A 15526-nucleotide genomic window follows, 5' to 3' on the forward strand; every position below is an offset into this window, starting at 1 on the left:
ATTATGAAAAAGGTTTTACACCTATATAGTATAGTACATATAAAAATGAAATTAATTAAAAAAATAAAAACAAAAATCCCCACTTTTCTCATAAGACATATGCATATGAAAGTAATCCTTTAAGCAGGAACGTAATGGCTGAAGAATAGGACAAATCAGCTTGGAATTATTAAGAATTGTTAGAAGAGAAAGCTACAAGACAAAAAGTCCAAGTTATATATTATTGTATAAAAAATAAAGAATTTAATGAGAAAGTTAAGTCTTTTCTGTCAATCAATTAGAAATTATTTTTTTGAAATTATTTTTAACTTTAAATTCTAAATTTTAAAATTTAAGTTTTAAATCTTAATTTAAAAAAGATAAAATTAAAAAATAAATTATTTTTTTATATTTGAAAACGTACCTTTGTGGGTGTTGGGTGAAGAGAAATTCTTGCTCTTGTTATAACTGCAAATTGTCCTAAGCCTCCAAGAACCGCGTAAAATAACTCTGAATTCTTTTGCTTAGAGCATGTTATTAAATCTCCCTTTCCTAAAAAGAAACCAAACAAATTCATTAATTAATTAAATAATATAGATAACTGCATGAATGAATCTTATAATAAACAGTGACATCATGAAAAGAAAAAACGTTTCATGTTCATATTTCATATTATTTTATATTAATCTGAAAGAAATGGACCGTGTAAGACTTGGACCAACATACAATAAGTCATGAAGTCAAACAAAGAAAAAATGGAGGCTATGACCGTGTGAACGTAATTGCTTCTTAATGTAATAACAAGTTAACAACTAAGCTATTCAAGAATCTCATACAAATTCAACAACCAATACTTAAAATTAATTATTGAGTGAAGTCTCAAAACACGTTTAAAATAATTATAGTTTAGCTTGACATATACATGTGTGGCGCAATATAATATAGGAACGTACATGTCATTTCCAAGAGAGAGAAAAACTCAAACTATCTTTTGTTTTTTAGTGCATAATTTGTTACATGATCTCTATAATTAATTTATATAATTTAAAAATAAAAAATGGACATTGTTTTATATTATTTCACTTCCAACATCCATGAAACAGCTATATATTCTCTCAAAAGAAAAAGATGATATAAGGGAACACAAACACAAATCCTTATGATATATCTTTTTATTATTAGATAAAATTAATGATATTGCCAAAAATATCACTCATATGAAATTTTATATATTAGAAATTACTAAAAGAAATTAGCATTATATTATAAACTTATTACTTATACATATCCAAAAATGGAGAAGTGTGTATACAAGGATTTGATTGTTAATTAAAGTGTAGAAATTGATAAATTGAAAAGGTAAATTATAAATATTTATTATTCTTAGAAAACTCAATTTTATCATATAGTTTTACCCATTCATAACCCTATCTGCATAATCCAAAGAAGTTAACCCTTCATTCTTTGTTCACCTTACCACCTCTAAACATTTTAATTTCAATGAAAAATAAAAAGAATAGTTAGATTATTTAACATATTTAATTAAATTAAAATTTAATAATTTATAACTATTAATTTTATATGAAAACAAATGTAGCTAAATTCTCACCAAGAATTAATTAATCAAGTAAAGTAAAGTAAATTAATACCAGTAACAACATCCATCTCAAGAACATTGGAGATTTGAGGTCCATATCTGAATGATTGGCCACTAATCCCAGCGTTGGAGAGTGTCCCTCCCACACTCAAATACAAATAATCCGTCCAAGAAACCGGTGCAACTCCATTTTCAACTGTCTCATTCAACACATCGATCCAAAGTTGTTCTCCACCAACATCAACATATTCCCCACACACATCAACACTTATCCCTCCAACTCCTTTCTTCTTTCTCTCCCTCCTCAGGGCGGCCATGTCCACGACCATGCCGTCGCGAGCCATGGCCTGCCCGCCCGTAGAGTGGCCCTGTCCCCTCGCGGCTATTGCGAACGGAACAGGGCTACTGTACGACGATTTAATCAAGTTCGCTATGTCGTCCACGGAAGCCGGATGGAACACCATTGCCGGCACTTCGTGGACGATGTTGCCGTAGTCTCTGGAAACCTTCCAGAGACTTTTGGCATCGTTACGGAGCTTATCGGAAATGTTTTCTTCCGCCAGCTGAAGGCTCGTCACAATTTTTCCCAAAGTGGTTATGATCATTAGAAGTAGTTTGAAGTAAGTTGGAAACTGAAAAGTGTTCTGAGCCATTTTTTTGAAAAGGAAAAATTAAAGATATAATAGAATTTAGTTATTTGTGAAGAAGAAGAAGAAGATTGATGTTTATGGAGGAGTAGTGGGTGGAATATAAATAGAAGGGAATGAATGGAAGAAGGAAGTTGCATGAGAAAGAGATAGAGTTTTGGAAAATCTACGAGTGAAGGAGGGAATCTTTGTCTTTTTAGGGATAATTGAAAACGACGTCGTATTTGTGCAAAGAATTTGGGGCTTCGCCAAAGCCTAAATGTCAAATTTCAAAGATACGATGGAAACATATCATAGATTGTATTTTAATTTTTTTTTTCCCCTTAGCTTCCCCTTCCAAAACGTCATGAGCTTTTTCATTTCAAGGCAACCATAAAAAATCACATATAATTGAGGTCGATTTACATCAAATTGACTATATCTGAGTTTTTACTAATTTTAATACATCACTTAAAGTTAAAAAAAAAAAACAAACCGCTTAAACCATTTAAGCTTATTTTATTTAATATTTATTTATTATCGATTATATTAAATAAAACTAAAAATAATAATTTTTAATTAACAAATATTTTTAAAATTTAATTGATAATAAATGTATGATTTTTATAATTAACGAAAAAATTGAAAGGTATAAAAAAAAGTACAAAATTAACACGAACCAATAATTAATTTTAAATTAATTATTATTGGTGTATATTTGCATACGTGTTTGTTGTGGTTGTGTATACGTGTTCCTTTTGATTGTGTGTGCATCATCATGATCATGAACATTCTGAGAAATTTAACATTTGAACCCACAGATTTTCTAGCATTTGTTGTGGGCTTTATCATTTCCGGGGTTAAAAAATGGGTGAATGTAAAATTGATATTTAAAAGTTGTTAGATGATTTAATTTATTTGATTAAATTTTTATCTAATGACTCTCAAATATCAACTTAACATAAAATCGATTTCAACTGAGTTTTTACTTTAAAAAATGGGAGGAATTGAAGTAAGGCCGTTTGATTGTGATCAAAGGGTCAACATTGGTCAACTTTAGTCAATTCTTATTATCTTACCCCACCATCATTTTTTTTATGTGACCATACTAGTTATCTTTAGGGATGAAGCATAGTCAAAATTAGGTAATTATCAAAAGGATCTCGTCGAGATTTTGTTTTTGGAATTAGGAAGACTTAGTCATTGATGAGTGATCTAATTAATAAGTAACATTATTATTGCAGTCAACTTTTCTGGTTCATGGAAGGGTAAAATCAAATGTGATTAATTGAATGAGACATGAGACCGGATTTTCTTCAGCCCAAGATCTTCTCTGTGAACATTAATGGAACATGTGTAATCAATGGTAAATTAAAGTTGGGCATGGAAAATATAATTACAGGTTTAGATTCATATAACTATACCCACCAATATAATCTAAGCCAAAGAAAATTATGGATCAAATAAGATTCCGTGCCAAGTTTAGATTGGTTATTAAGGTACTAAAGGAGAAGCTTTCGTTTTCATTATTAATTAATAATTAATTAGTTGGCTCTTTAATTTGGGTTTATTATATCTTTACCTAACTGACCAATAATTATATTATATTGTTCTTTGTTCAGCCTTAATTAACTAGATAATCTCGTATAATGTGTGTGTACATATATAATTATCTCAACAAGCACCTGACATGCATTCTATAAAAATAGAGGAAGAAAACAATACCATGCACACGCAAGAGGTTCAGTGAGATTGATATTTTTTTATGTTAAATAGCAATTTAATTAGGGTCTGGCTTAGCTAGCTTGCTTCCTGGGACCTCTTAATTAGTTATTGTTGATATTCATCGAGTTTATATTTTATACAATTAAACGTTATACATGCTAGAAATATGACCTCAATTAGTACATTGTAGAATGTTCAAATCCAAACCGATTTAAATTATCCAATTCAATCTAAATTGAAATCGATTAAAACTGCACTAATTTGAATTTGATTAAATTTTATTTTTTGCAAACCGTTGGATCGAATCGGATTTCGGATCTACTTTTCATAACCGATCCAATTCAATCCAAACCGCACAATATACTCTAATATTATTATTTTATTATTATATTTACAATCATACTTATAACATGTTTAATTTGTTATATATTTTTATACTACTCATGTATTATTATTATTTAATAAATATTTTATGTTTAAAATGTGATTTATTTATTTATTTTAACTAACCTATAATTTTATTTTCATTGTTATATTATCGGTGGTTTTTAAGATATTGTTGAGACTTGTTATATCATTATTGGTTACTTAAAATTTGATGTTAAGATTTGTTATATATATTTAATTTTTTTAATTTATAAAATCACAAATCCAATCCAATCCAAACTGTTTGAAATTGAATCGGATCGGATCGGATTTTTTTTAAAAAAAAATATTCAATCCAAACCGCACCGCAAATAAAATTAGTATTCGGATCGGATAAATTTTTTACTCAAAATCGATCCAAACCGCACCGCAAATACCTCTAGTACATTGTGTACACAGAATGTTCTCAGCTTATTTATTTAATTACAAATATATAAATAAAGTATATATTGGTATATATTAAGCAATAGTTGTTCTTTAATGTTGTCAATTAAGGCTCTATTTGTATGTCATTTTTATTCTTATCTATATTTTTAGTCAAATAAAAATATTTTATCAATTTTGGTATATCTCTAGCTTCTTCTAAATAAATTGACGTCTAGTTTTCAATATGTCATATATTTTTTTTCAAGCTTAGTATATGTGTTGTAATTAATAAGGTCCTATAAGCAACCAAAGTGGCATTCAAAGAACAATCTTTGACCAATGGATCTCACAGGTAGGAGGAGCTATCATCAGAGACCCCCCACCATGCATATTATGGCTCTGTGGAATTAACCATTAACCATTTTCTACTAATTCTTCCAATTGAAGATTGCAATCTTTGACGATACATGTGCTCCGATCCATGCATGACCGACTAATAAATGCACCACTAAGAGGACAGAAAAATATTAGATAATTATCAAAATTTATTATTTTTTATTATTAATATTTAAAAGTATGAGATAAAATATATTATTAAATTATTAAATTAAAAAAATTAAATTAATAATTAAATAATAGTTAAAAATAATAAATTCTGATAATTTTTAAAATTTTTCTTAATTAACAGGAAATACTACAAGACCAACATTTTTGGATTGAAAAAATGGGAGAATCAAGTAGTGTTAATTTAAATATAAAATAAAATAATATATAACAAAACACAACAACGGAATGTATATGCATGTTACTTTTTCTTAAGGAATAGTTAACTTAGGTTCACTAAATTCTAACTTTGACATTGTATTAGAACTTATACTTATTCGATCAAATGTTATTAGGCTAATTTACTTGTAAATTAAGGGTCCGTTTTGAAAAATTTTAAAAGTTGTTTTTTTAACTATTAACTTATAAAAAATAGTAGTATTAATTCTATGGCAGCATCATTGGTATCTTGGCCAAGTGATATGGCATCTTTGACACCAATTTTTGTAGTAAGAGGGAAAAAATGAGCACATACAATGAACTACGTACTTGATTACGTCTGCAGGTCAATACATACTGTAAGGCACTCTAGTCAAGGCAGGGTATCTATATCATCATGCATTCATGCATGCATATATTCCATATTTCATAGCTTAAAAATATAAGAGAAAAAAAATGCGAAACAGCTTATGATCATTATTTCGAAAGAAAAGTTCTTAATAAAAAAAATATCATTTATAATTTTTTTATTTTTATGAGATTAATTAGTTAATTAATAGAATAAATTTACATGTGTTAAATTATTAATTAATTTATTAAAAACTAATTAAAATTAACAAAAAAAATTTTGTTGAAATTTTCGTCTTTTAATGATAATTGTCAAGATTATTTAGTTTTTATTTTTATTTTTATTATTTTTTAAATACATTAGTTAAATTTATTATGTAAAACTAAGAAATATTAGTGATTTTTAAATTATTTTTATTTATAAAAATTAAATAGAGAATATATTAGTAATTAATATTTCATATAAATATATTTTAAAGAGAGATTATTATTATCAGATGGACTAACCAATCTCACAAAGTTAAATATCAAGCGCTGGAAAGAGTAATTTTTTTGTTCAAAAATTTTGTAGTCTTTCAAAAAAATTATCAAGAGTTGAGTTGGATATTCACTCAAAATATAATTATTTATTTATATAATTCTAAATTTTTAAATTTTGATAAATTCAATATGAATATTAATAAATAGTAGGTATACACAAAAACATAAAACTAACAAAATGTGAGAGAATGCAAATACACATTTGTTGGTGGAAAACATTATTGATAAGAAGGGAGATGGTGTATCTCTTTCTCAAAAATGAATAGTTTGATTCCTTGGTGGTTCAGATATGCAGAGGAAGCAACACACAATTTTCAGTTGGTAGTTGATGCATGCAACATGGAAGAGCAGTGCCCTGTGTTCAGATTTTTCAGACTTCAAAGAGAGGCCCCAGTCGAAACTGTTTCTTAGATATTGCATATCTTTTTGGGGATCCAATCTACCCATCAAACCGAGAAAGATCCTTATCACGTGGTCCAAACAATTAAGAAGAGATCAATAAATAAAATAAACAATAATCAACTTGGATTGGTTTAATAATTAGTTTATTAATTAAAAAGACAAATAAATAATAAAGAACAATGAATCGCTGATTTTTCACATCGAATTGGAGACGCGAAGATTTTTGCTGCAAAATTATGGAAAGTAATGAAGGGATTGGAGTTTATATGGACAATGTATTTCGTAAAAATAAATGTTGAAGCAATAATTTAGATGAGCGAAAAATAAAAGATTAGAGTATAATTTTGTACAAATTTATATGAAAGACAATAGATAATTAGATATACTAATTGTTTAGTAAAAAAGAGTTTAAATTTAGATGATAATTTTATATTTTAAGATTTACCTCTTTTTAAATTAGTTAATAGTTTCAATAATGATGAAAGACGAATTACTTTAACCCGTTTAGTTTGTATTTAGGTCTTAAATTTATGAGTTTTTAGCCTCATTTCATTACCAAAAAAAAAAATTTATTTAAACAAGTGTCGGTTATTTAAATTTTACTTTGTGTATATAGTAATTTATTGATCAACAATTAAATTTTTAAATAAAACTCATATCTAATTACAATGAATTAGATTTTAACCAATTCAACTGAAAAATACAATAAAAAAATTAAAAAAAAATGTGGTCTTGGAGTTAAATTAAATAATAACATTTAATAAGAATTAGCTCTGCAATATATATTCTTCCTAGAATAGCTGAATATATATAATTAATATCATATAAATTTTGTTTTAAAAATAAACTAATTAAATGTAATATTAATTCATATTAGACTACTACTTTTAAATTTTAACAGTAATGTAAATTTTTTTAATTTGTCTTATTTTATTTTATATAATAATAATTAATAAATACTAAATAAAATTAATTTAAATTGTATTAGCTGATTTTTTTTCTCTCAAACATTATTGAAATTTGAATTGCCATGAGAAATGACAACGCATAGATAATAAATAGATAACAGCTAAGTCTCACTTGGAGTTTGAGTTAATAGATAGGTTGGTTAATTATTTCCACCTTCTTAATTAAGGTACAATATGAAACAGCTGCAACTATATGTACTATATTCTCTCCATTTTTGACAAAATGAGCACCTCCAACCTCCTCATTTTTCATGTTATATATATTCAACCTATCCGTAATGTGGGGTTGTATTAATTGAAAGTTTGAAACTTAACCAACTAATAAGAAATTTGTGTTAATAGAGAAAGGTCTCTTATTGTATTAAGGACAAGATTTTCTCCCACATATATAGAAGTAGGTCCCACAATTTTCTTTTTAAGTACTTTGCATAAAGATTCTTCTAATTAAGGATTTTATCTGATTGTTACTTTTTAGATAAACAACAATGCAACACATATTTGATTAACGGCTTTTTTTTTTTTTTCTACTCATTGAAAAATCTAGTAATGTAATCATCAGCGGTGCCTAATTTCACTACCAAATGTCTTTGGACACTATGATAATTATAATATTATTGGATAATAATAATATTGACTTTGAGTATTTTTTTTGTTTTATTCATTTAAGTAAGTATCAAAAATTTAAATTTTTATTTTATATAAATAATAATTTATTAATTAATAATAAACTTTTAAATAGATTCAGATTTATGTTATTGATATGTAGAGTTTAAAAAATAACTTAAAAAAACCAAAATAATGTAGGCAGCAAAGATTATATATAAACTAGTAGGCATGATTATGTTTCCTCTGGACAATAGACGCTGATGTATAAAGCGCAGGGTACATAATAATAGTGTGTAACGTGAACTTGTCACTAAATCAAATTGAACATGATATTCATATATAAATTACAAAGAGCATTACGCTTGCTTTCTACTCTATGCAAGTATATATGAAGTACGAATTGTAGTGCAAAAGTATATATTTATTCAAAAATATTATTTATATACTAAGATTAATAATTAAAATTAATTATTATGTATTTATATATAAATATATATGTTATTTAATTTAATTTTAATATATATTTTATATTCTAGTACGTATTTTACTTTTAATGATTGATTTTAATATATATCTAATATGGTTAATATTTATTATTACTCAAAAGGCCTTCATCTTTCCATCATAAATGAAATGTTAGTCTTTGTAATTAAAGCTTTTTAATTCAATTCGAATTTCAATTTGAGTTAAATACAATTTTAGTTATTGAGATATAACTCGAAAATTTTTTTTATTCCAAATTTTTTTCTGCCTACAAAATTGTTTTTAAAGTTTAACTTGTTTTTAAAATCATCCTTATTTTAGGGACCAAAATTATACGGAAGTAGCAGTAAAAGCGGAAATAAAAGTGAATCGTAGACAACTTTTTCTTCTTCTTCCCTTTTCTCTTTTTTTTCTTTTCTCCATTTGCATGAGCAGAAATACTCTCTTTTTCTTATTTTTACTTTTTTTTATATTTTATAATTTTTTTGTTATGAGTAATTTGGTACAAAATTTTAATATTTAATTTAAAAGGATGATTTGAAAACTTGATTTAAACATTAGAGACAATTTTATATGCAAAATAAAATTGAAGATGAAAAAAATTTCAACCTATACTTTAAAAACCAAAATCGTACTTGTTAACCCTTTCAATTTCTTTTAAAGGTTTTGTGCTTTTTTTGATTTGGTTTTCTTATTTTATGGAAAAAAATATTATTTGCACACTAAATTTAATATCAATATCAATTATCATGTATTTGTATGTAAATACATGTGTAGTTTAACTGATTTTAATGTATATTTTATATTTTAATATATATTTTATTCTGAAAATTAATTTTAGTATACACTTTACATAATAGTTTTATGAATACAGTACAATTAAGTTAATATCTTGTCTATCATTGCCAAATTCCTTTTGAACTAGGGTTTTGTTGTTATTATTATTATGTTTATTTTTTCCTTAGACAAACTTTTGAAACTAGGGTTAATAAATAAAGATATTAGATAGATCACGTCACATTTTTCCGTTCATAGCTACAGACTGAAAGTGAGGAATCGTTTCCATAAAGATATAAATACACAAGCACGAAATTAATTAAAATGATGGATAATATAAGAGCAACTCCAATAAATTTTTTTGGAGTATCATTTTTTGTATTGTTAAAAAGTAAACTAATTTAAAATTAAAATTTGTATTGAAATTGATAAATAAAATAAAACCAGTGATATTTTATAAATATAGTATCATCTTGATATAAAACTAATAACATTATTAAAAATAATATAAAATTTTAATTAAATTAATATAAAAAATTAGAATATTAAATATCACTTTTAGTTTAAGGTCATTATTTATTTATGATATATAGTCTTAACATTACAAATAAATTATTTTATGAGATTTAAAATGAAATTAAACTTAAAATTAGTATTAGAGACGTTATAATGTTGCCGTGCATTAAGTTCTAGCTTTCGTATTTTGTTTTGCTTGTTCATTTTATGATGATTATTTATATGTTAATGCAATAAAGAACCTAGCTATATATATATATATATATAGCTCTCTTAATTCCTTTCCCGTGTGTGGACGTTAACTACTTTTAATTAATAAAAATATTATTTATATACTAAAATTAACTATTAATCTGTATATAAATATATGCATAGTTTAATTTATTTTTAATATATATATTAGTAATTAATTTTAGTGACTGATTTTAATATATACATAACATAGTCGTTTAATCAAATACGATAAACTTAATTACACGTAACACATGATATGATCTAATTTTCATGAGAAAGAAAATGGTGGATCTATGTATGTAGCTTGAGCGGTTTGGACCATGCTATAGGTATATAAAGTCACTTTCAAACAAATCGATTATTCAAAGATTCTTTGCTGGTTTCTTCTAAAATGAGAGAGCCTACTACATACCCTTGACATGTATTAATTAAATTCAAGCTAGTAAAGTGCTGGTCCCTTGTTATTTATTTTCATGCGTGATGATTTTGTATGTACATACAGCCAAACTTAATTAAAACCATCACCATCTTCTTCCCTACATTGTTGAACTTATAACAAAACATTACAGCTTGCCTATAGTGAAACTCAATCCATGCAGATTGTCGATCAGATATGTGATTCTCTACATAGAAAATAGATCCTTTCAATTTTTCTTTTTTTATCTCACTTCGTCCTATAGTGAGATAAAAAAAAATATGTGAGAAAAGATATACTGTATAATAAATTACACTTAATATCATCAATTAAGAGATAAATATTGAGACGATTTATTTTTCGTATTGTTTCTCATTTTCATAATTTTCTATATAGTGAAAGTGGATAGTAATAAGTGACATTAGGACTTAGGAGTCTTTTTTTTCTTAATTGGATTTTTTTTTGGTTAATAATGGAGTGGATCTAGTGGGATTAATTTAAGAGTGGCTCCGAATGGATTTCTTTAATTTTTGTTATGGCCTTTTTCATGGTCAACCAATTGGTTTATATATATTTGGGTATATGCATATCAAGTATCCAGCCACGGGTGGATCCAGAAATCAACTAAGCGAGCCCAAATTTTTAAGTACAATACTTGTAAAACATGGGCTTATAAAAAACTAATTACTAAAATAAGGTCCAAAAAGAGTTTTCTAAAGAAAAAAACTCATAAACTCCTCGTTCGTTCGCTTAAGTAAGTGTGGAGTGTTTAAACCTGTCTTATACACACAACAGTCCATTGACCAGCGCAGACCCTTAAATAAAGCTCATATCTATAATGGATTAGTCATTAACCTGTCGAACTAAAAAATACTGCAGATAACTCAAAAAATTAACTCATAAATATTGTGTGCTATTAAATTTTATTTAACAAATATAATACATGTATATTAAAAATTAATTATTAAATTAAATATATTAAGCGATTAGGTTTGTTTATTGTACAAAAATTTACAGAAACCAAACAGCCTCAATAACAAGCAAACAAACTCCAATAATGAGCCAAATTCATGTTCATATCATGCAACTCATTCATAGCCCATGAAAATAGTTACCATCAAGGAAAGGAAGATTTACTTTCATCTGAACCAAAACATAAAGTAACCAAACTAGTTCTATATATATTTTTTTTTGTCTCTCTCTTCTCTTTTAGCCACGTGAAATATTTCAAAAAGTAAAGCAAAGAAAGAAAAATTTTATTAGGGTTCAAATCAAAAATAAAAAAATAGGTTACCAAAATTAAATAAAAAAAAAGTCAAATAAGTTAGAGCTCTAAGCAAAGATCAAATCTAAAAGCTATATTAGAGAAATATTTTTTTTTATACTTTATTGAAGATTGTTAAAGAAGCTTTTTCTTTGCATGTACTAAACTAGTAAATTAAAAATTATAGAATTCTGCTAAAAATCAAGAATCAAGAAAGAAACTTAGAGCCAAAGTACAAATGAATAGTTCTGATTATTGAAGAAACTAAAAAGGATGAAAGAGAAGATGGTGGATATGAATGCATGTAAAGTTCAATCAATGCTACTGCTCTATCTCTTTTCTGCATCGTTGTTGCTACTGATATTTGGGAAAGAAGAATTCAAAGTTGCTGAAGCCAAGTTTTAAGTTTTAAAAACTTTACTCTTCTATTAAATGGTAAACAGCTAGAGATTAATCCAAGAAGTGAGAGTACAAAGTTTGAATTTTCACAGCTTATAAAACTATACCTTCTTCTCTTTTATGGTTCTCTATTGAATATTCAACTTTCTTAATTTTATCTTTCTTTATTTTGATAAAAAAGGCATTAAATATGAGGAATTGAGAAAAAAATCATTGAGAGAAAAGACAAAGAGAGTTAGACTTGGAGAAAAGACAAATATTTATTTCAAATATCATTTGTACAGTTTTTTGTTTTGTATTCATAATCTTGAAAGGATTTTCTTGTTAAATTGGGTAAACACTACTTAGTGGTTGAAAATCTATAGAGTGAACCTAGTCAAATATAAATTGGGTAAACACTAATTTCTTATTTATACCTATATCAATTTGTTTATGCAATATCAGATATATAGAATTTTAGGGCAATGTACCTAATTAAATAAATTGAGTGAATCCTTTACCTAAATACACAAAAGAGAAACTTGTTACGTGCATGTGCATTTTTACTGTTATGTAAACCGTGGTAGCCAACCACGGTTTCTAATTTCTACATAAACCGTGGCTACCAGGGACGGATTATGGTTGGAACACATTGGGCGTAAACCGTGGCTGATTGCAACGGATTAAGAAGGAAAAAAAGCTAGGCATAAACCGTGGTAGCCTCCCACGGTTTATGAAGGCAGCAAAATGTACATAAAACGTTGTGACCAGCAACGGTTTATGAAGGAGTTTGTATGGCCATAAACCTTGGTTAGTTGCAACGGTTTATGAGGAGTGAAATTCTATATATAAGTGTGTGAGAGATTCAAGCTGCATAAGAGATCATTTTCACAATGGCAAGTGAGGAAGAGAGTTTTCTTACCTTAGTGCATTGTTCTGGGAAAATCCAAAAAACTAAAAGATATGGTGTGAAGTTCACTGATAGAGAACCACTAAGTATTTTTATCAGTTCATCAAGCACTTTGTCAGATTTGAAGAACAGCATCTTGCAGAAGTTTGGGGTGTTTGGTAGCAAGTGGGTGAAGAAGCTATTCTACAAAATTTTCATCGCAGTTGTCTCGACCGGTGTTAAGTATGATACCTTTGTGCTAGCGGCTGATGAAGATATTAGGGTTCTGTTCCATTGTGTTAGGAGTTTTCCAGAGGTCAGAATACACGAGTTGTTCGCGAAGTTGGAGGTTGGTGTCAATAGTTCTGGGGCATCAGCTCCAGTTCATAGCTCGACTGCCGCGGGAGGTGCGTCTAGTTCGATGCCTGTGGTGAGACCATCCGTTCCGCTGGTAGCATCCCCTTCATTCACGGCTGATTTAGATCAAACAGAGGTTGTTGGTTCCGTACCTTTGGAGAATGCAGGGGTCTTTGAGCATGCATATGAGGTGGGCACCGGTGGTGGCTTGCTACCTGATATGCAAGGTTTTGGAGAACCTGATCGAGTAGAGAATGCAATGTGTGACGATGACTCTGATCAGGAGCCTGTAGATATCATTGGGGACGATGATGACACAGGTGCCAATCCACATGCATAGCATGGGCCTTCATGTTCTGGCACTCAACAGTACCCTCTACACTTCTCCACACTAAATTTGGAGGCTCTGGGTCCACAGGCGGACGGTAGTCCTACAGTTGGAGACTCTTCTATATAATTTCAGATTAGGCAATCATTCCAGAATAAAGATGAGGCTGTGCTGAGTGTGAAGGACTATAGTATCCGCCGAGATGTTGAGTACAGAGTCATCGAATCAGATCATCTTAAGTATCATGGAAAATGCAAGGAGTTCGGCAAGGGTTGTACTTGGTTGATTCGCGTAGCACTGCGTGCACGAAAGGGCACTTGGGAGGTTAGGAGGTACAACGGGCCACACACTTGCTTGGCAACCTCTATTTCCAGTGATCACCGTAAGCTAGATTACCACGTTATCTGTGCAAGAATTCTTCCGTTGGTTAGGGCAGATGCTGTGGTCACGGTAAAGGTATTACAACAAGCTACAGAAGCCGATTACAGTTTCAAGCCTAGTTACAGGAAGGTTTGGATGGCGAAGCAGAAGGCAGTGGCACAAATATATGGAGATTGGAAAGAGTCGTATGCGGAGTTGCCACGTTGGATGCTAGGGGTACAGTCAACCACGCTGGGACAATTTCTGTGTTAAAGACCTCTCCTGTTCGGCTTGGGGGTGAGGTTGATGAGTCCACGGTGTATTTTCATAGACTTTTCTGGAAATTTCCACCCTGTATCGAGACATTCTGGCATTGCAAGCCCCTCGTGAGTATTGACGGTATCCACTTGTATGGCAAGTATGGAGTGACGCTGTTGCTGGCGATAGCGCAGGAGGGGAACTCGAACATCCTCCCGATAGCATTCGCCCTTGTGGAGGGAGAAAACGCAGAGTCATGGTCATTCTTCTTGTCCAACCTACGAGCGCATGTGACGCCACAGGAGGGTATCCTTGTTATCTCTGACAGGCATAATGGCATCAAGGCAGCACTTGAGGCCCCTGAGACTGGATGGCTGACTCCACGTACTTTTCGAGCGTACTGTATTCGTCATGTGGCTGCAAATTTTGCCCTTACCTTCAAAGGTAAGGATGCAAGGAGGATGTTGGTGAATGCTGCCTACGCAAAAACTAAAGCAGAGTTTTATTACTGGTTTGACATCTTGCGGACTGAGAATCCAGCAATGTGTGACTGGGCCAACCGTATGGAATACGACAAATAGACCCAACACAAGGATAGTGGTAGACGGTTCGGACACATGACAACAAACATTAGTGAATGTGTGAACTCCGTGTTAAAGGGAACTCGCAACCTCCCGGTCACATCGTTGGTTAAGTCAACTTACAGGAGGCTTGCTGAGCTATTCGTGGTCCGCGGACAAACAGCAGAGGCACAAGTCGGATCTTGGCATGAATTTTGTCAGGTGTTGGTCAAGGCTATTGATCGGAGCATAAGAGACTCAAGGTGCTTCACCGTGACGTTATACGACAGGCACCAATCGGAGTACACTGTGGCCGAGAGAACACCGACCGGGAACTTCTCGCTCGGTAGCTACAGAGTTTC

At 29.5% G+C, this 15526-nt stretch overlaps 2 protein-coding genes across 2 annotated transcripts in view; one reads left to right on the plus strand and one right to left on the minus strand.

Moving 5' to 3' along the window:
* The window catches only part of LOC107496718 (cytokinin dehydrogenase 3-like), a 5086-nt gene extending 2764 nt beyond the window's left edge, over positions 1–2322 (minus strand). The window contains exons 1-2 of the mRNA XM_016118040.3: positions 1629–2322; positions 404–531 (exon numbers count right to left, since the gene is read on the minus strand). Coding sequence (XP_015973526.1) covers positions 404–531; positions 1629–2229 — 729 coding nt within the window. The 5' untranslated portion in view covers positions 2230–2322. The remainder of the gene's footprint in view (positions 1–403; positions 532–1628) is intronic.
* A 10983-nt stretch (positions 2323–13305) lies between these two features.
* LOC107458192 (uncharacterized) lies at positions 13306–15185 on the plus strand. The gene is made up of 3 exons (XM_016076398.1): positions 13306–13992; positions 14122–14583; positions 14727–15185. The coding sequence occupies exons 1-3, from the start codon at positions 13306–13308 to the stop codon at positions 15183–15185; spliced, it is 1608 nt and encodes a 535-aa protein (XP_015931884.1).
* The last annotated feature ends 341 nt before the right edge of the window (positions 15186–15526 follow it).

Source organism: Arachis duranensis, chromosome 1 (genome assembly GCF_000817695.3).
Source record: "Arachis duranensis cultivar V14167 chromosome 1, aradu.V14167.gnm2.J7QH, whole genome shotgun sequence".
In the NCBI taxonomy this organism is placed as follows: Eukaryota; Viridiplantae; Streptophyta; class Magnoliopsida; order Fabales; family Fabaceae; genus Arachis; species Arachis duranensis.

Coding starts and splice junctions, on each gene's coding strand:
- LOC107458192 (XM_016076398.1), top strand. CDS start 13,306: ATGGCAAGTGAGGAAGAGAGTTTTCTTACCTTAGTGCATTGTTCTGGG. Junction 13,993..14,121: donor ACACAGGTGCCAATCCACAT/GCATAGCATGGG, acceptor ATATAATTTCAG/ATTAGGCAATCATTCCAGAA. Junction 14,584..14,726: donor TGCCACGTTGGATGCTAGGG/GTACAGTCAACC, acceptor TGGCATTGCAAG/CCCCTCGTGAGTATTGACGG.